The sequence below is a fragment of the Lonchura striata genome, chromosome 4, assembly GCF_050655825.1.
Source record: "Lonchura striata isolate lonStrDom1 chromosome 4, ASM5065582v1, whole genome shotgun sequence".
NCBI classification, from domain to species: domain Eukaryota; kingdom Metazoa; phylum Chordata; class Aves; order Passeriformes; family Estrildidae; genus Lonchura; species Lonchura striata.
This window is the reverse complement of record NC_140706.1, coordinates 1,737,908-1,758,281: the sequence shown is the minus strand read 5'-3', so window position 1 is coordinate 1,758,281 and position 20,374 is coordinate 1,737,908. Positions and strand designations below refer to the sequence as shown.

The window sequence follows — 20,374 nt, the reverse complement described above, 5'->3', positions numbered from 1 at the left end:
TGTCTCTGATCCTGTCCCCATCCTTGTCCCTGATCCTGTCACTGGACTGGTTCCTGTCCCTGATCCTGTCCCCATCCTTGTCCCTGTCCCCTGTCATTGGACTGGTTCCTGTCCCTGAGTCTGTCCCTGATCTTGTCCCCATCCTTGTCCTCGATTGTGTCCCCAATCCTGTCCTTGTCCCTGACTCCGTCCCTTGTCCCTGTCCCCAGTCCTGACCCTGTCGCTGGACTGGTCCCTGTCCCTGATCCTGTCCTCATCCTTGTCCCTGCCTGTCCCTGATCCTGTCCCCATGTTTGTCCCTGTCCTTGTCCCTGACTCTGTCCCTGTCTGATCCTGTCCCCACCTTGTCCCTGCCTGTCCCTGATCCTGTCCCCATCCTTGTCCCTGTCCTTGTCCCTGACTCTGTCCCGGTCTGATCCTGCCACATCCTTGTCCCTGTCCCCAGTCCTGACCCTGTCACTGGACTTGTCCCTGTCCCTGAGTCTGTCCCTGATCCAGTGACAGGGTCAGGACTGGGGACAGGGACAAGGATGGGGACAGGATCAGGGACAGGCAGGGACAAGGATGGGAACTGACTCTGTCCTTTTCTGATCCTGTCCCTTGTCATTGGACTTGTCCCTGTCCCTGGGTCTGTCCCTGATCTTGTCCCCATCCTTGTCCCTGTCTGTGTCCCCAATCCTGTCCTTGTCCCTGACTCTGCCCCTTGTCCCTGTCCCCATCCTTGTCCCTGTCCCCTGTCACCGGACTTGTCCCTGTCCCTGGGTCTGTCCCTGTCACCAGACTTGTCCCTGTCCCTGTTACTGATCTTGTCCCAGTCACTGTCCCAGATCCTGAGCTTGTCCCAGTCCCTCTGTCCCCAGCCCTGTCCCCGTGTCCCTGAATCCCTAAATCCATCTGTCCCTGTGTCCCTGTGTCCCTGAATCCCTGTGTCCCTAAATCCCTCTGTCCCTGTGTCCCCGTGTCCCTGTGTCCCTCTGTCCCTCTGTCCCCATGTCCCTCTGTCCCCGTGTCCCTCTGTCCCTGTGTCCCTCTGTCCCTCTGTCCCTCTGTCCCCGTGTCCCTCTGTCCCCGTGTCCCTGTGTCCCCGTGTCCTTGTCCCCACTTCATTCACTTCTCCCACCCTCAGACACCGAAATCCCAGAGAAATCCCGGAATTCCAATGGGCCAGTGACCCCAGACTGGCCAAATTCACCCCAAACCTGGGTGAATTCAAACTGGGCATGGGCAGCACAAAATGGGGAAAATTCACCCCAAAAATGGATCCAGTCACCCCAAAACGGGGAAAATTCACCCCAAACCTGGGTGAATTCAAACTGGGCATGGACAGCACAAAATGGGGAAAATTCACCCCAAAAATGGAACCAGTCACCCCAAAACGGGGAAAATTCACCCCAAACCTGGGTGAATTCAAACTGGGCATGGACAGCACAAAATGGGGAAAATTCACCCCAAAAATGGATCCAGTCACCCCAAAACGGGGAAAATTCACCCCAAACCTGGGTGAATTCAAACTGGGCATGGACAGCACAAAATGGGGAAAATTCACCCCAAAACGGGGAAAATTCACCCCAAAACTGGGTGAATTCAAACTGGGCATGGACACCACAAAATGGGGAAAATTCACCCCAAAAAATAGATGAATTCAAACTGGGCATGTACAGCACAAAACAGGGAAAATTCACCCCAAAAGGGGAAAAATTCACCCCAAACTGGCCAAATTCACCCCAAAATTGTGTGAGTTCAAACTGGGCATGGACACCACAAAATGGGGAAAATTCACCACAAAACTGGGAAAATTCACCCCAAAAAATGGATCTGGACACCCCAAAACGGGAAAAAATCACCCCAAAACTGGGTGAGTTCAAACTGGGCATGGACAGCACAAAATGGGGAAAATTCACCCCAAAACGGGGAAAATTCACCCCAAAACTGGGTGAATTCAAACTGGGCATGGACACCAAAAAATGGGGAAAATTCACCCCAAAAGGGGAAAAATTCACCCCAAACTGGCCAAATTCACCCCAAAATTGTGTGAGTTCAAACTGGGCATGGACACCACAAAATGGGGAAAATTCACCAAAAACTGGGAAAATTCACCCCAATTGGGAAAAATTCACCACAAAATTGGATGAATTCAAACTGGGCATGGACAGCACAGAACAGGGAAAATTCGCCCCAAAATTGGAAAAATTCACCCCAAATGGGGAAAATTCATCCCAAAAATGGATCTGGTCACCACAAAATGGGGAAAATTCACCCCAAAATTGGGTGAATTCTAACTAGGCATGTATACCAAAAAACGGGGAAAATTCACCACATAATGGGAAAAATTCACCCCCAAATGGGAAAAATACACCCCAAAAATGGATCCAGTCACCCCAAAACGGGAAAAATTCACCCCAAAATTGTGTGAATTCAAACTGGGCATGAATAGCACAAAATGGGGAAAATTCACCCCAAAATTGGAAAAATTCATCCCAAATGGGGAATATTCCCCCCCAAAATGGATCTGGTCACCCCAAAACAGGAAAAATTTACCCTAAAATTGGATTAATTCAAACTGGGCATGTACACCACAAAATGGGGAAAATTCATCCCAAATGGGAAAAATTCACCACAAAACTGGGAAAATTCACCTCAAAAATGGTTCTGTCACCCCAAAACGGGGAAAATTTATCCCAAAATTGTGTGAATTCAAACTGGGCATGGACAGCACAAAATGGGGAAAATTCACCCCAAATGCAGAAAATTCACCCCAAAATTGGGCAAATTCACCTCAAAAATGGATCCAGTCATCCTGAAATGGGGAAAATTCATCCCAAACAGGGAAAATTCATCCCAAAACTGGGCAAATTCACCCCAAAACTGGATCTGGTCACCCAAAATGGTAAAAATTCATCCCAAATGGGGAAAATTCACCCCAAAACTGGATCTGGTCACCCAAAATGGGGAAAATTCATCCCAAATGGGGAAAATTCACCCCAAAACTGGATCTGGTCACCCAAAATGGGGAAAATTCATCCCAAATGGGGAAAATTCACCCCAAAACTGGATCTGGTCACCCAAAATGGGGAAAATTCATCCCAAATGGGGAAAATTCACCCCAAAACTGGATCTGGTCACCCAAAATGGGGAAAATTCATCCCAAATGGGGAAAATTCACCCCAAAACTGGATCTGGTCACCCAAAATGGGGAAAATTCATCCCAAATGGGGAAAATTCACCCCAAAACTGGATCTGGTCACCCAAAATGGGGAAAATTCATCCCAAATGGGGAAAATTCACCCCAAAACTGGATCTGGTCACCCCAAATGGGGAAAATTCATCCCAAATGGGGAAAATTCACCCCAAAACTGGATCTGGTCACCCAAAATGGGGAAAATTCATCCCAAATGGGGAAAATTCACCCCAAAACTGGATCTGGTCACCCAAAATGGGGAAAATTCATCCCAAAATGGGGAAAATTCACCCCAAAACTGGATCTGGTCACCCCAAACTGGCCGAATCCTCCCAACCCGGGGAATTTGGGGTGCGGGGTCCCCCTGGGAGCACCCCGGGATCCATTTGGGATCTCCCGGGATCCGTCCCCGGCCGGGAGATCCCGTCCCCGCCGCGTCACCCCCCGTCCCCATCCTGGCCTTGCGCAATTCCCGTTTCCTTCCCCATTCCCGCGGGCCCGGATATTGGGGAACGTCCGGCCTGAGTCACCCCCGGTGCCTCCGGAACCCCCCGAGGTGCCCCCGAATCCCTGGGAATTCCACGGGGGAAACGGGAAAAGTCCCGGAGTTCCAGCCGGGATTTGAGGGTTTGGGGTCCTTTTTATGGATTTTTTTCCCCAATCCATCCTCTGGGATGACGGGGTTGGTGAGAAGCTCCATCCCAACGGTCCTGGAATCTTCAAGGGGTCGGTTTGGGGGGAATTCGTTCAGATTTGGGGTGGGTTTTCCCAGCTTGGAGTGAATCTTCCCAATTTGGGGTGAATTTGTTTAGTTTTGGGATGAATTTTCCCAATTTGGGGTGCATTTGCTCAGTTTGGGGTGAATTTGTTCAGTTTGCGGTGAATTTGCTCAGTTTTGGGGTGAATCTGCTCAGTTTTGGGGTGAATTTGCTCAGTTTGAGGTGAATTTTCCCAGCTGTTGGGTGAATTTTCTGAACTTGGGGTAAATTTTCTGAATTTGGGGTGAATTTTCGTAATTTGGGATGAATTTTCGTAATTTGGGGTGAATTTGTTCAATTTGGGGTGAATTTGCTCAGTTTGAGGTGAATTTTCCCAGCTGTTGGGTGAATTTTCTGAATTTGGGGCAAATTTTCTGAATTTGGGGTGAATTTTCCCAATTTGGGATGAATTTGTTCAATTTGGGGTGAATTTTCCCTATTTGGGACAAATTTGTTCAAATTGGGGTGAATTTTCCCAATTTGGAATGAATTTTTTCAGTTTCAGGGTGACTAGATCCAGTTTTGGGGTGAATTTGTTCAATTTGTGGTGAATTTGTTCAATTTGGGGTGAATTTTCCCAACTTGGGGTAAGTTTTCCAAGTTTGGGGTGAATTTTCCCAGTTTGGGTTGAATTTTCTGAATTTGGGTTGGATTTGTTCAGTTTTGGGGTGAATTTGTTCAATTCTGAGGTGAATTTTCCCAGTTTGAGGTGAATTATCCCAATTTGGGTTGAATTTGTTCAGTTTTGGGATGATTTTTCCCAGTTTGGGTGAATGTTTTCACTTTTGGGATGACTGGATCCAGTCTTGGGTGACTCCGTCCAGTTTTGGGGTGAATTTTCCCAATTTTGGGGTGTTTTTTCCCCATTTTGGGGAGAATTTTCCCAGTCTGGGGTGACCAGATCCAGTTTTTGGGTTTCCATGTCCAGTTCTTGGGTGTCTGCTCCCCGTTTGGGGTGAATTTGTCCAGTTTTGGGGTGCCCGGACCCATTTTGGGGTGAGTGGACTGAGTTTTGGGATGAATTTTTCTAGTTTGGGCAAATTTCCCCAGTTTGAGGTGACCTGACCCAGTTTGGGTGTAACTGTATCCATTTTTGGGGTGAATTTTCCCAGTTTGGGGTGAATTTTCCCAGTTTGGTGTGAATTTTCCCAGTTTGGGGTGAATTTGTCCATTTTTTGGGTGACCAGATCCAGTTTGGGGTGACCGGATCCACTTTTTGGGATGAATTTGCTCAGTTTTGGGGTGAATTTGCCAGGTTTTGGGACGCATTTTCCCACTTTGGGGTGTCTGTGCCCAGTTTGGGGTGAATTCACCCAGTTTAGGGCAAATTCACCCAGTCTGGAGCGTATTTGGCCAGTTCTGGGGTTCAGCAGCCAGTTTTGGGGTGAATTCTCACATTTTGGGATATCAGTGCCCAGTTTGGGGTTTTCTGTGCCCATTTCTGGACATTGGGATGGACAAATGGACACTGGGATGGACAAATGGACACTGGGACGGACACAGGGATGGACACCAGGGTGGACACTGGGATGGACAAATGGACACTGGGATGGAAACATGGAAGTTGGGATGGACAAATGGACATTGGGACGGAGACTGGGATGGACACCAGGGTGGACACTGGGATGGACAAATGGACACTGGGATGGACAAATGGACACTGGGATGGACACTGGGATGGACAAATGGACACTGCCATGGACACCAGGGTGGACACTGGGATGGACAAATGGACACTGGGATGGACAAATGGACACTGGGACGGACACTGGGATGGACAAATGGACACTGGGATGGACACTGAGATGGACAAATGGACACTGGGGTGGACACTGGGATGGACAAATGGACACTGGGATGGACACTGGGATGGACACCAGGGTGGACACTGGGATGGACAAATGGACACTGGGATGGAAACATGGAAGTTGGGATGGACAAATGGACACTGGGACAGAGACTGGGATGGACACCAGGGTGGACACTGGGGTGGACAAATGGACACTGGGATGGACAAATGGACACTGGGACGGAGACTGGGATGGACACCAGGGTGGACACTGGGATGGACAAATGGACACTGGGATGGACACTGAGATGGACAAATGGACACTGGGGTGGACACTGGGATGGACAAATGGACACTGGGATGGACACCAGGGTGGACACTGGTATGGACAAATGGACACTGGGATGGAAACATGGAAGTTGGGATGGACAAATGGACACTGGGACGGAGACTGGGGTGGACACTGGGATGGGCAAATGGACATTGGGGTGGACACTGGGGTGGACAAATGGACACTGGAGTGGACAAATAAACACCGGGATGGACAAATGGACACTGGGACGGACATTGGGGTGGACAAACGGATGCTGTGATGGACAAATAGACACTGGGATGGACAAATGGACACTGGGACAGAGACTGGGTTGGACACTGGGATGGGCAAATGGACATTGGGGTGGACACATGGACACTGGGACGGACACCGGGGTGGACAAATGGACATTGGGACGGACAAATGGACACTGGGGTGGACACTGGGATGGACATTGGGGTGGACACTGGAGTGGACAAATGGACACTGGCATGGACACTAGGGTAGACAGATGGACACTGGGGTGGACAAATGGATGTTGTGATGGACACATGAACATTGGGATGGACACTGATATGGTGAAATGGACACTGGGATGGACAAATGGACACTGAGATGGACACTGGGGTGGACAAATGGACACTGGGATGGATACTGGGATGGACACTGGGATGGACAAATGGACATTGGGGTGGACAAACGGATGTTGGGATGGACACATGGACACTGGGATGGACACTGGGATGGACAAATGGACACTGGCATGGACACTGGGATGGACACCAGGGTGGACACTGGTATGGACAAATGGACACTGGGGTGGAAACATGGAAGTTGGGATGGACAAATGGACACTGGGACGGACACGGGGGTGGATACTGGGATGGGCAAATGGACACTGGGGTGAACACATGGATGGACACATGGATGGACACATGGATGCTGTGATGGACAAATGGACACTGGGGTGGACACTGGGATGGACAAATGGACACTGGGATGGAAACATGGAAGTTGGGATGGACAAATGGACACTGAGATGGACACTGGGGTGGACACATGGATGGACACATGGATGCTGGGATGGACAAATGGACACTGGGATGGACATTGGGGTGGACAAACGGATGTTGGGATGGACAAACGTGCACTGGGATGGACAAATGGACACTGGCATGGACAAATGGACACTGGGATGGACACCAGGGTGGACAAACAGATGTTGGGGTGGACAAATGGACACTAGGGTGGACACTGGGGTGGACAAATGGACACTGGGGTGGACAAATGGACACTGAGACACTGGGGTGGACAAATGGACACTGAGACACTGGGGTGGACAAATGGATGTTGCGATGGACACATGAACATTGGGATGGACACTGGGATGGACAAATGGACACTGGGATGGACAAATGGACACTGAGATGGACAAATGGACACTGGCATGGACAAATGGACACCGGGGTGGACAGGGTCACGGATGGTTGGACATTGGAACAGGTGGATGGATGGACATGGCAGATGGACACTGGGATGCATGGACGGATGGACACTGGGATGGACAGATGGACACTGGAATCAATGGGTGCATGGAGGGATGGATGGACATGGGGATGGACAGGGGGACAGAAGGATGGACGGAGGGATGGACAGATGGACGGATGGATGGATGCTGAGATCAGTGCAGCAGTTCTTGAATGGACATCAGGGTGGACAAGGTCATGGACAAATGGACACTAGGATGGACAGAGATGCGCACAGATGGATACTGGGATGGACACCAGGGATGGACAGATGGACACTGGGATGGATGGGGACAAGAATGGATGGACACCAGGATGGACACAGGAATGGACAGACGGACACTGGGATGGATGGATGGATGGATGGGTGGATGGACAGATGGACACTGGGATGGATGGAGGTGTGCACAGATGGATGTTGGGATGGACACCGGGATGGATGGACACCAGGACGGACAGATGGACACTGGGATGGATGGGGACAAGAATGGATAGACACCAGGATGGACACAGGAATGGACAGACGGACACTGGGATGGATGGACGGATGGGTGGATGGACAGATGGACACTGGGATGGATGGAGGTGTGCACAGATGGATGTTGGGATGGACACCGGGATGGATGGACACCAGGACGGACAGATGGACACTGGGATGGATGGGGACAAGAATGGATGGACACCAGGATGGACACAGGAATGGACAGACGGACACTGGGATGGATGGACGGATGGGTGGATGGACAGATGGACACTGGGATGGATGGAGGTGTGCACAGATGGATGTTGGGATGGACACCGGGATGGATGGACACCAGGATGGACAGATGGACACTGGGATGGATGGGGACAGGGATGGACAGAGGGACACCAGGATGGACACTGGGATGGACGAGGACATGGACAGGGGGAACCCCTGGGACCTTTTTGGGATCACCCCGGGGTGTCCCTGGGGACACACTGGGGTCACCTTGTGCCATCCTTGGGGCTGGTTTGGGGTCACCCTGGGGACACACTGGGGTCACTTTGTGCCACCCTGGGCACCCATTTTGGGTCACCCCGGAATGTCCCTGGTGCCCATTTGGGGTCACCCCGGGATGTCCCTGGGGCTGGTTTGGGGTATCCCTGGGGACACATTGGGGTCACCTTGTGCCATCCCCAGCACCCATTTGGGGTCACCCTGGGGACACATTGGGGTCACCTTGTGCCACCCCTGGCACCCATTTGGGGTCACCTGGGGACACATTGGGGTCACCTTGTGCCACCCCTGGCACCCATTTGGGGTCACCCTGGGGACACACTGGGGTCACCTTGTGCCACCCCGGGCACCCATTTGGGGTCACCCCAGGGTATCTCGGGGGACACATTGGGGTCACTTCCCGCTACTCCCGAGCCCCATTTGGGATTTCTCCAGGGCCTCTCCACGGCCTCATCGGTCCCTCCCGGGGGTCTATCCCGGGCGTCCCTCCCGGGGGTCCATCCCGGGGGTTTCTCCCGTTGGTCCATCCCGTGGGTCCTTCCCGTGGGTCCATCCCGTGGGTCCCTCCCGGGGGTCCCTCCCGGGGGTCCCTCCCGTGGGTCCATCCCGTGGGTCCCTCCCGTGGGTCCATCCCGTGGGTCCCTCCCGGGGGTCCCTCCCGGGGGTCCCTCCCGTGGGTCCATCCCGTGGGTCCATCCCGGGGGTCCCTCGGGGGTCAATCCCGTGGGTCCATCCCGGGGGTCCCTCCCGGGCGTCCCTCCCGGGGGTCCATCCCGGGGGTTTCTCCCGTGGGTCCCTCCCGTGGGTCCATCCCGGGGGTCTCCCCTCGGGGGTCTATCCCGGGGGTCCATCCCGTGGGTCCCTCCCGGGGGTCTCCCCTCGGGGGTCCATCCCGGGGGTCCCTCCCGTGGGTCCATCCCGGGGGTCTCCCCTCGGGGGGTCAATCCCGTGGGTCCCTCCCGTGGGTCCCTCCCGTGGGTCCATCCCGTGGGTCCCTCCCGTGGGTCCATCCCGGGGGTCCCTCCCGGGGGTCTCCCCTCGGGGGTGCCCGGCGCCCCCCGCGCTGCGCGGGGAGGGACCGCTCCTCCCCGGAATGATGTCAGCCTGGCCGGCCGCGGCCCCCGCCTCCCCCGGCGGCTCCGGCCCTGCCTCCCCGGGGAGGCGGCGGCGGCGGTGCCGGGATGGCCCGGGCCGGTGCGGCGGCGGCGGCGGGGCGGCGGCAGCGAGCGCTGCTGCTGCTCATGGTGCTGCTGCCCGAGCCGGGCCGCCGGGGCCGGGCCGGGGGTCGGCGGAGGCGGCGGGGAGAAGGCGGTGACGGCGTTCCCGGGACCCCCGGGCCGCCCCCCGCTCGCCCGCTGCTGCTGCTGCTGCCGCTGCCGCCGCCGCCGCCGCCGCCCCGCGCCGCCGCCGCCCGCCCGGTAACGGAACCGAGAGCCCCCGCCCCCGGCCGGGCTCCCCCTCCCGCCGCCGCCTCCACTCCTCCCCTGCGCCTCGGCCCTCCCTCCTTCTCCCCCTGCATCCCTCCGGTGCCGCGCTCCATCCCTCCCCCGAGCCTCCCTCCATCCCTCCCTCTGCCGCGCTCCATCCCTCCCCCGAGCCTCCCTCCATCCCTCCCTCCATCCCTCCCCCGAGCCTTCCTCCGGCCCTCCTCTCCCTCCCTCCCTCCATCCTTCTACTCCTCCTCCGGGCCTCCCTCCCTCCCTCCATCCCTCCCTCCATCCTTCTACTCCTCCTCCGGGCCTCCCTCCCTCCCTCCATCCCTCCCTCCATCCTTCTACTCCTCCTCCGGGCCTCCCTCCCTCCCTCCATCCCTCCCTCCATCCTTCTACTCCTTCTCCGGGCCTCCCTCCCTCCCTCCCTCCGCTCCTCTGAGCCTTCCTCCTTCCCTCCCTCCTTCCTCCCCATCCCTCCCTCCACTCCTCCCTCCCTCCCTCTCCCCCCGCGCCTCCCCCCGCCCCTTCCCCTCCCCTCCCGCGGCTCCGGGGCTCCTCCAGCTCCAACTTCTCGGGCTCTGCCCCCTCCTCCCTCCCCCCGACCCCCCCCCGGAGCCTCCCCCTCCCTCCCCCTCCCCTCCCTCTCCCCTCCCTCTCCCTCCCTCCCTCCGCAGATGCCGCTTCCCCGGCGGCCGGGACGGCGGCCCCCGGCACCTGCCCGGTGCTGAGCGCGGGGCTGGGGGCTGGGGGGGTGCGGGGGTCCCCCTGAGCCCCCGGTGATGTTCTCGGTGCAGGAGGCGCTGCCCCGGGGGGGGGTCCCCATGAAGGAGGAGCCGCTGAGCGCGGGGCTCCCCGCCGGCCGCTGGCTGCAGGGCACCGGCATCCTGGACGCCAGCACGGCGGCGCAGAGGTAAGGGGACAGCTCGGGGACAGCTCGGGGACACATTTGGGACACATTTGGGACACATTCGGGACAGATCCGGGACGACCCGGGGACAGCCCGGCGGCTCTGGGGGTTGCGGGATGGATGCAACCCGAGCTCCGTGGGTCGGTGCGGGTATCCCGGGTTCCACGGGAATCCCAGGGGTTGTGGGCATCCCGGTTCTCTGGGCATTCCAGGGCTCTGCACATCCTGAGCTCCTCGGGTATCCCGGCATTTCATGGGCACTCCAGGGGCTGCGGGCATGCCAGGGGCTGTGGATGTGCCAGGCTCCGTGGGCATCCCAAATTCCACGGGCATCCCTGGCTCTGCCAGAGATCCCAAATTCCACGGGCATCCCTGGCTCTGCCAGAGATCCCAAATTCCACGGGCATCCCTGGCTCCGCGGGTATCCCAAATTCCATGGGCATCCCTGGCTCCGCGGGTATCCCAAATTCCACGGGCATATCTGGCTCTGCCAGAGATCCCAAATTCCATCGGTGTCCCTGGCTCAGTGGGCATCCCAAATTCCACAGACATCCCGGGCTCTGCAGAGATCCCAAATTCCCAAATTCCACGGGCATCCCGAGCTCTGCAACCCTCCTGGGCACTGCGGGCATTCCAGGAGCTGTGGGCATCCTGGGTTTTGGGAGTGTTCTGGGATCCACGGGAATTCCAGGTCCTGTGGGCATCCCTGGGCATCAGCTGTGGGAATTCCAGGGTATTCCATGCCCCGTGGGCATTCTGGGCTCCTGGGTCCCACGGGCTCCAGGGGCATTCCAAGATGTGCCCCCCATTTTTCCTGGCATTCCTTGGGCCTCTGGATCCCCTGTCCCGGTGCCCTGGGCATCCCGGGATCCCGGTGGGTTTCAGCTGCCAGGGGTTTGTGCCACCGGGAATGGGATCTGTGCCCATCCCTGCCTTTTCTGGGGGGCTCAAATCCCATTCCTGCCTTTTCCGGGGGGCTCAAATCCCATTCCTGCCTTTTCCAGGGGGCTCAAATCCCATTCCTGCCTTTTCCGGGGGGCTCAAATCCCATCCCTGCCTGTACCAGGGGGTTTAAATCCAATTCCTTGCTCTTCGGGGGGGCTCAAATCCCACTCTTTGCTCTTTTGGGTCTCAAATCCCATTCCTGCCTTTTTTGGGGGCTCAAATCCCATTCCTTGCTGTTTTGGGGGGGGCTCAAATCCCATTCCTGCCTTTTCTGGAGACCTCAAATCCCATTCCCTGCCCTTTTGTGGGGCTCAAATCCCATTCCCTGCTCTTTTGGGGGGGCTCAAATCCCACTCCTGCCTTTTCCGGGGGGCTCAAATCCCATTCCTGCCTTTTCCAGGGGGCTCAAATCCCATTCCTGCCTTTTCTGGGGGGCTCAAATCCCATCCCTGCCTTTTCCTGGGGGCTCAGATCCCATTCCTGTCTTTTCCAGGGGGGTTAAATCCAATTCCTTGCCCTTTTGGAGGCTCAAATCCCATTCCCTGCCTTCCTGGAGAGCTCAAATCCCATTCCTGCCTTTTCTGGGGGGCTGAAATCCCATTCCTGCCTTTTCTGGAGAGCTCAAATCCCATTCCCTGTTCTTTTGGGGGGGCTCAAATCCCATTTCCTGTTCTTTTGGGGGGGCTCAAATCCCATTCCCTGTTCTTTTGGGGGGGCTCAAATCCCATTCCCTGTTCTTTTGGGGGCTCAAGTACGTCCCTTGCTCTTCCAGGGGGCTCAAATCCCACTCTTTGCTCTTTTGGGTCTCAAATCCCATTCCTGCCTGTACCAAGGGGCTCAAATCCCATTCCTGCCTTTTCTGGAGACATCAAATCCCATTCCCTGCCCTTTTGGGGGGCTCAAATCCCATTCCTGCCTTTTCTGGAGACATCAAATCCCATCCCTGCCCTTTTGGGGGGCTCAAATCCCATTCCCTGCCCTTTTGGGGGGCTCAAATCCCATCCCTGCCCTTTTGGGGGCTCAAATCCCATTCCCTGCCCTTTTGGGGGGCTCAAATCCCATCCCTGCCCTTTTGGGGGGCTCAAATCCCATTCCCTGCCCTTTTGGGGGGCTCAAATCCCATTCCTGCCTTTTCTGGAGACATCAAATCCCATTCCCTGCCCTTTTGGGGGCTCAAATCCCATTCCTTGCTGTTTTGGGGGGGCTCAAATCCCATCCCTGCCCTTTTGGGGGGCTCAAATCCCATTCCCTGTCCTCCTGGGGACTTCAAATCCCATTCCTTTCTCTTTGGGGGGGCTCAAATCCCATTCCCTGCCGTTTTGGGGGGCTCAGATCCCATTCCTGCCTTTTCCGGGGGGCTCAAATCCCATTCCCTGCCCTTTTGGGGGGCTCAAATCCCATTCCTGCTTTTTCCGGGGGGCTCAAATCCCATTCCTGCCTTTTCCAGGGGGCTCAAATCCCATTCCTGCCTTTTCCGGGGGGCTCAAATCCCATCCCTGCCCTTTTGGGGGTCTCAAATCCCATCCCTGCCCTCCCTCAGTGTCCCCTCTCCCCTGTCCCTCTCTCCCACATGTGCCCAGAGGGGTCAGTGCCACCCCTGTCCCCTGTCCTGCTGTCCCCTCTGCCGTGTTTGGGGTGTCCCCAAATGGTCATGGCGGCTCCCTGGGGTCCCCCCAAAACTTCGGGGTGCCGGAAAACCTCAGGGAACACCCCCAAAGGGACTCCAGCACGGCCACCACCGCGGTGACAGCCACCCCCGGGGGTGACAGTGTGACACAGCTGAGGGACGGCAGTGCCAGCCTGGGATGCCCAGGGAGCTGCTGGCCTTGTCCCGGTGTCCCCAAAGGCTCCGCGGGACACAGGGACACAGCGGGGGCTGGCAGCGGTGACAGGGACGTGTCACCCAGCGGAGCCCTGGCCACTTGGGGCTGTCCCCTCCCGCCCTCCTTGTGTCACCCTGGTGGCAGCTGGGCGTGTGCCACCACGCCTGGGGACACCTGGCTGTGGTGGTGGTGGTGGTGGTGGGTGTCACCAGCGTCCCCAAGGCCACCGCAGTGTCCCCAAGGGGTTGGCACCCAGCTCCTGCAGGTGCGGGGTGACCCCCGCCGTGTCCCCGCGGTGGGGTGGGGGTCCCCAAGCCCCCCGAGCCACCCCCCCCACCAAACCCGGGCTTTCCTGGAAGCGCCGGGGCCGCGGCTGCTTGGAAATGCTTGATTGCCTTTAATAATTAATTAACGCGGCGGGCGGGGCTGGCGGCGCGGGGGGGACACGGCGGGGGACAGCGGCGACAGGCAGAGCCACCCCCCGCCTGTCACCGAGGCGGTTTTGGGGGGCGCGGAGGGGAATTTTTGGGGTTGGAAGGAGCCGCGGGCGCCGCTGTCCCGTTGTAGGGGGGGGACAGAGAGGGGACAGAGGTGTCCCCGCGGGGTGGGACCCGGAGGGGACAAGGGACACGCCGCGGTGGCCACGGCAGGTGTGGGGACATGGTGTGACCCGTTTGTGGTGGCCGCGCACAGGTATTGTCACCTCGCCAGGTGACCCTGGGGACAATTTGGGACCCTGCCCGTGTCCCTGGGGACAATTTGGGACCCCCGCGGGTGACCTGGGGACAATTTGGGACCCCGCGGGTTTCCCTGGGGACAATTTGGGACCCCACGAGTGACCCTGGGGACAATTTGGGACCCTGCCCGTGACCCTGGGGACAATTTGGGATCCCACGGGTGTCCCTGGGGACAGTCTGGGACCCCGCCCGTGTCCCTGGGGACATTTTGGGACCCCGGGGAGCAGCTGAAGGAGTTTTTCCTTGGAGAAATGTCCCCAGAGTGTCACCAAGGTCCCCAAGGGCTGGGTTTGCGTGTGGCTGTGGCGGGGGGTGACACTGGGGACCCGCTCCGCTGCTGCCAGGGGGACACCGAGGGGACAGGGGCCACCAGGGGGTGGGGACACGGTGACAGTGGCGGGGATTGTGCTGGAGCCATCGTCTCTGAAGTGGCTCTGCTGTCACCGCGGGTGTCGGGGCAGGGACAGCAGCGGTGACAGCGGCGAGCCCAGAGGTGGCACTGGGGGATGGCAGCGCGGGGAGGGCTCAGGGGTGTCCCCCCTGTCCCCTCGTGTCCCCGATGTCAGGGGCAGGGTGTCCCCACCTGTGTCCCCTACCTGGGACAGGGAGGGCCCCACGGAGGGGGTGTTGGGGACAGGCTGGTGGCCTTGGGGACAGGCTGGTGGCCCTGGGGATGGAATCCTGGGGGTCTTGGGGACAGACTGGTGGCCTTGGGGACAGGCTGGTGGCCTTGGGGACAGGGTCCTGGGCATCTTGGGGACAGGCTGGTGGCTTTGGGGACAGGCTGGTGGCCCGGGGGACAGGGTCCTGGGGTCTTGGGGACAGGCTGGTGGCCTTGGAGATGGAGTTCTGGGCATCTTGGGGACAGGCTGGTGGCCTTGGGGACAGGGTCCTGGGGTCTTGGAATCAGGCTGGTGGCCCTGGGGACAGGCTGGCGGCCTTGGGGACAGGCTGGTGGCCCTGGGGATGGAATCCTGGGCGTCTTGGGGACAGGCTGATGGTTTTGGGGATGGAATCTTGGTGGCCTTAGGGACAGGCTGGTGGCCTTGGGGACAGGGTCCTGGGGGTCTTGGGGACAGGCTGGTGGCCTTGGGGATGGAATCCTGGGGGTCTTGGGGACAGACTGGTGGCCTGGGGGACAGGGTCCTGGGCATCTTGGGGACAGGCTGGTGGCTTTGGGGACAGGCTGGTGGCCCGGGGGACAGGGTCCTGGGGTCTTGGGGACAGGCTGGTGGCCTTGGGGATGGAATCCTGGTGGCCTTAGGGACAGGCTGGTGGCCTTGGGGACAGGCTGGTGACCCTGGGGATGGAGTTCTGGGCATCTTGGGGACAGGCTGGTGGTTTTGGGGATGGAATCTTGGTGGCCTTAGGGACAGGCTGGTGGCCTTGGGGACAGGGTCCTGGGGGTCTTGGAATCAGGCTGGTGGACCTGGGGACAGGCTGGTGGCCCTGGGGATGGAATCCTGGTGGCCTTAGGGACAGGCTGGTGGCCTTGGGGACAGGCTGGTGGCCCTGGGGATGGAGTCCTGGGCATCTTGGGGACAGGCTGGTGGTTTTGGGGACAGGCTGGTGGCCCGGGGGACAGGGTCCTGAGCATCTTGGGGACAGGCTGGTGGCCTTGGGGACAGGCTGGTGGCTTTGGGGACAGGGTCCTGGGCATCTTGGGGACAGGCTGGTGGTTTTGGGGACAGACTGGTGGCCTGGGGGACAGGGTCCTGAGCATCTTGGGGACAGGCTGGTGGCTTTGGGGACAGGCTGGTGGCCCGGGGGACAGGGTCCTGGGGGTCTTGGAATCTGGCTGGTGGCCCTGGGGATGGAATCCTGGTGGCCTTAGGGACAGGCTGGTGGCCTTGGGGACAGGCTGGTGGCCCTGGGGATGGAATCATGGTGGCCTTAAGGACAGGCTGGTGGCCCTGGGGATGGGGTCCTGGTGGTCTTAGGGATAGCCTGGTGGCCCTGGGGACAGGGTGCTGTAAGTTTTGGGGGTGCCAGGCCTGGGTGCCGGGGGTCCCGAGGACTGGATTTTGGGATTTGGGGATTTTGGGATTCTGGGGACATCGTGCTGGGGGGTCCCATGGAAGAAGGTCTGGGGGTCCCGGTGCTGAGGTTTTGGGGGTCCCAGTATTGGGGTCATGGCAGTCCCCAGGATGGGATGCTGGTGTCCCATGGAGGAGATTTTGGGGGGTCCCTGGGACGAGGTGCTGGGGTTCGGGTGTCCCATGGAGGAGATTTTGGGGGGTCCCTGGGACAGGGTGCTGGGGTTCGGGTGTCCCATGGAGGAGATTTTGGGGGTCCCAGGGTGAATTTTTGAGTGTCCTGGTAATGGGGTGCCGGGGGGGGGGGGTCCCCAAAATTTGGGTTCTAGGGGATGGAAATCCTGGCAATGGGGTGCTAGGGTGTTGGTGTTCCATGGTTTTGGGGTTCCTGGTAATGGGGTGCTGGGGGCTCCCTGTGCCAGAGTTTTGGGGCTCCCAAGGATTTGGGTTCTTGGGGATGGGGATCCCAGGGATGGGGTGCTGATGGTCCCGGTGTTGGGGTTGCCCTGGACGGGTTTTGGGGGTTCTGGGGCTGGGGATCCCCAGGTGTGGGGTTCTCGGGGATGGGGATCCCAGGGAGGGGGTGCTGGGGGTCCCCGGGATGGGGCACTGAGGGTCCCAGTCCTGGGGGTCCGACAGACGGGTTTTGGGGGTTCCTGGTGCTGGGGATCCCCAGGGTTGGGGTTCTTTGGGATGGGGATGCCCAGGATTTGGGTTCCCGGTGCTGGGGATCCCCAGGGTTGGGGTTCTTTGGGATGGGGATGCCCGGGATTTGGGTTCCTGGGGGTGGGGATCTCCAGGACTGGGGTTTTCAGGGATGGGGATCCCCAGGATTTGGGTTCCCGGTGCTGGGGATCCCCAGGATTTGGGATCTCAGTGTTGGGGATCCCCAGGATTTGGGTTCCTGCTGCTGGGGATCTCCAGGACTGGGGTTTTCAGGGATGAGCATCCCCAGAATTTGGGTTCTTGGTGCTGTGGGTCCCCAGGGTTGGGGTTCTTTGGGACAGGGATCCCCAGGATTTGGGTTCCCAGTGCTGGAGATCCCCAGGATTTGGGATCTCGGTGCTGGACATGCCCAGGATGGGATTTTTTGGCACAGGGATCCCCAAGATTTGGGTTTGGGATCTCGATGCTGGATATCGCCAGGATGGGTTTTTTTGGCACAGGGATCCCCAGGATTTGGGTTCCTGGGGCTGGAGATCCCCAAGATTTGGGATCTTGGTGCTGGGGATCCCCAAGATTTGGGTTTGGGATCTCGGTGCTGGACATCCCCAGGATGGGTTTTTTTGGCACAGGGATCCCCAGGATTTGGGATCTCGGTGCTGGGGATCCCCAGGGTTGGGATTCCTTGGGATGGGGATGCTGGGATTTGGGTTCCTGGGGATGGGGATCTCCAGGACTGGGGTTTTCAGGGATGGGGATCCCCAAGATTTGGGTTCTTGGTGCTGTGGGTCCCCAGGGCTGGGGTTCTTTGGGACAGGGATCCCCAGGATTTGGGTTCCCGGGGCTGGGGATCCCCAAGATTTGGGATCTCGGTGCTGGACATCCCCAGGATTTGGGATCTTGGTGCTGGACATCCCCAGGATGTTTTTTTTTGGCACAGGGATCCCCAAGATTTGTGCTCCTGGTGCTGGGGATGCCCAGGATTTGGGATCTCGGTGCTGGGGATCCCCAGGGTTGGGATTCCTTGGGATGGGGATGCCCGGGATTTGGGTTCCTGGGGATGGGGTTTTCAGGGATGAGCATCCACAGGATTTGGGGTCTCGGTGCTGGACATCCCCAGGATGGGTTTTTTTGGCACAGGGATCCCCAGGATTTGGGTTCTCAGTGCTGGACATCCCCAGGATTTGGGATCTCGGTGCTGGATATCCCCAGGATGGATTTTTTTGGCACAGGGATCCCCAGGATTTGGGATCTCGGTGCTGGACATCCCCAGGATGGGGTTTTTGGCACAGGGATCCCCAAGATTTGGGTTCCCGGGGCTGGGGATCCCCAGGATTTGGGATCTCGGTGCTGGAGATCCCCAGGATTTGGGATCTCGGTGCTGGGGATCCCCAGGATTTGGGATCTCGGTGCTGGACATCCCCAGGATGGGGTTTTTTTGGCACAGGGATCCCCAGGATTTGTGTTTGGGATCTCGGTGCTGGATATCCCCAGGATGGGGTTTTTTGGCACAGGGATCCCCAGGATTTGGGATCTCGATGCTGGACATCGCCAGGATGGGTTTTTTTGGCACAGGGATCCCCAGGATTTGAGATCTCGGTGCTGGGGATCCCCAGGATGGGTTCTTTGGCACAGGGATCCCCAGGATTTGTGTTTGGGATCTCGGTGCTGGGGATCTCCAGGATGGGTTCTTTGGCACAGGGATCCCCAGGATTTGGGCTCCCGGGGCTGGGGATCTCCAGGAGTGGGGTTCTGGGGGCTCGGCGTCGCGGCTGCGGGCGGTGCCGGGGTTGTGGCCGCGGCGCCGTCGCGGCTGTCCCCTCACCGTGGCCTGTCGCAGCGGGGTGTCGCTGGCCCGCGCTCACTTCGAGAAGCAGCCGCCGGCCAACCTGCGCAAGTCCAACTTCTTCCACTTCGTGCTGGCCATGTACGACCGCCAGGGCCAGCCCGTGGAGGTGGAGCGCACCTGCTTCATCGACTTCGTGGAGAAGGAGCGGGTGAGAAACCCCCAAAAACCCCCAAAACCACCCCAAAACCACCCCAAAAAAACCCCAAAACCACCCCAAAACTCCCGTGGGGCTGCTCGCAGCGGGGCAGAGCAGCCACGGCCCAGCCCGGAGCGCGGGTGAGAAACCCCCAAAAAACCCCAAAAACCCCCAAAACCACCCCAAAACCATCCCAAAACTCCCGCGGGGCCGCTCGCAGCGGGGCAGAGCAGCCACGGCCCAGCCCGGAGCACGGGTGAGAAACCCCCAAAACCACCCCAAAAAAACCCCAAAACCACCCCAAAACCACCCCAAAACTCCCGTGGGGCCGCTCGTAGCGGGGCGGGGCAGCCCGGAGTGTGACCCCAACTCATGGCACGAGTGGCCCCCAGGTGGGGTGGGAGGGACACGGAGTGACCAGGAGTGGACACGGAGTGACCAGGAGGGGACACGGAGTGACCAACTGACCCCTGGCCGTGAATTTTGTCCCCCCGCCTCAAGGAGCAGAACGGGGAGAAAACCAACAACGGGATCCACTACCGGCTGCAGCTGCTCTACAGCAACGGTGGGCGCGGGGTTTTGGGGGGCTGCGGGCGGCTTTTGGGGTGTCCCCAAGGGGAGGTGACAAGCGGGGTGACCCCTCCGCCGTCCCCGCAGGGCTGCGCACCGAGCAGGATTTGTACGTCCGCCTCATCGACTCCATGTCCAAGCAGGTACCGAGACCCCAAATCCCGCCCCCCAAATCCCCCCCCCCCGGCCCCACCCGCCGGGAACATCTGGATGTCGCTGCGGCCACATCTGGGCGGGGCGGGGAGGTGGCGCAGGTGACAGGGCTCGGGAGCGCCTCCCCGGTGCCACCCCGGTGTCGCCGCTGTCCCCTCGGTGTCCCCTCCAGGCCATCATTTACGAGGGGCAGGACAAGAACCCCGAGATGTGCCGGGTGCTGCTGACCCACGAGATCATGTGCAGGTGGGCTGGGACAGCCGGGGGGTGACACGGGTGTCCCCAAGGTCCCTTCAGGGCCTGCTCGTGGTTAACGGCGCCGTGCTAATTAACCAGCAGAGCCAGCGCCACTAATTAACCCCACGGCAGCGGACAGGCCACCCCCGGTGTCCCCCGCTCGTGGTTGGGGACTGCGGGTGGCCCTGCTGTGTCCCCTGGGGGTGACACGGAGCCCCGGGGTGGGTCCCCAACCCCTTCAGAGCCACCCGGGGGTGACACGGAGTCCCCGGGCCACCCAAATCTGTCCCCAACCCCATAAAGGGGCGGAAAAGTGACACCCCTGGGTGTCCCCTCCCCGCC

General features: G+C 59.0%; 1 protein-coding gene and 1 pseudogene across 6 annotated transcripts in view; one reads left to right on the top strand and one right to left on the bottom strand.

The window, feature by feature from the left end:
* Positions 1-574: 574 nt before the first annotated feature.
* On the bottom strand, positions 575-9,712 carry LOC146767479 (uncharacterized; annotated as a pseudogene).
* The window catches only part of LOC110468714 (transcription factor COE4), a 32,554-nt gene continuing 21,889 nt past the window's right edge, over positions 9,710-20,374 (top strand). For 5 of the 6 annotated variants that reach the window (XR_014954582.1, XM_085577372.1, XM_085577373.1 and 2 more), the window contains exons 1-6: positions 9,710-9,961; positions 10,771-10,886; positions 18,928-19,084; positions 19,574-19,637; positions 19,730-19,785; positions 19,968-20,041. Coding sequence is in view for 5 of the 6 variants with exons in the window: in XM_085577372.1 (XP_085433498.1) it covers positions 9,725-9,961; positions 10,771-10,886; positions 18,928-19,084; positions 19,574-19,637; positions 19,730-19,785; positions 19,968-20,041 (704 nt within the window). In the remaining variant the exon portion in view is untranslated. Of the gene's footprint in view, positions 9,962-10,659; positions 10,887-18,927; positions 19,085-19,573; positions 19,638-19,729; positions 19,786-19,967; positions 20,042-20,374 lie in introns of those variants that run through there. The other variant, XM_085577375.1, reaches the window with a different exon arrangement.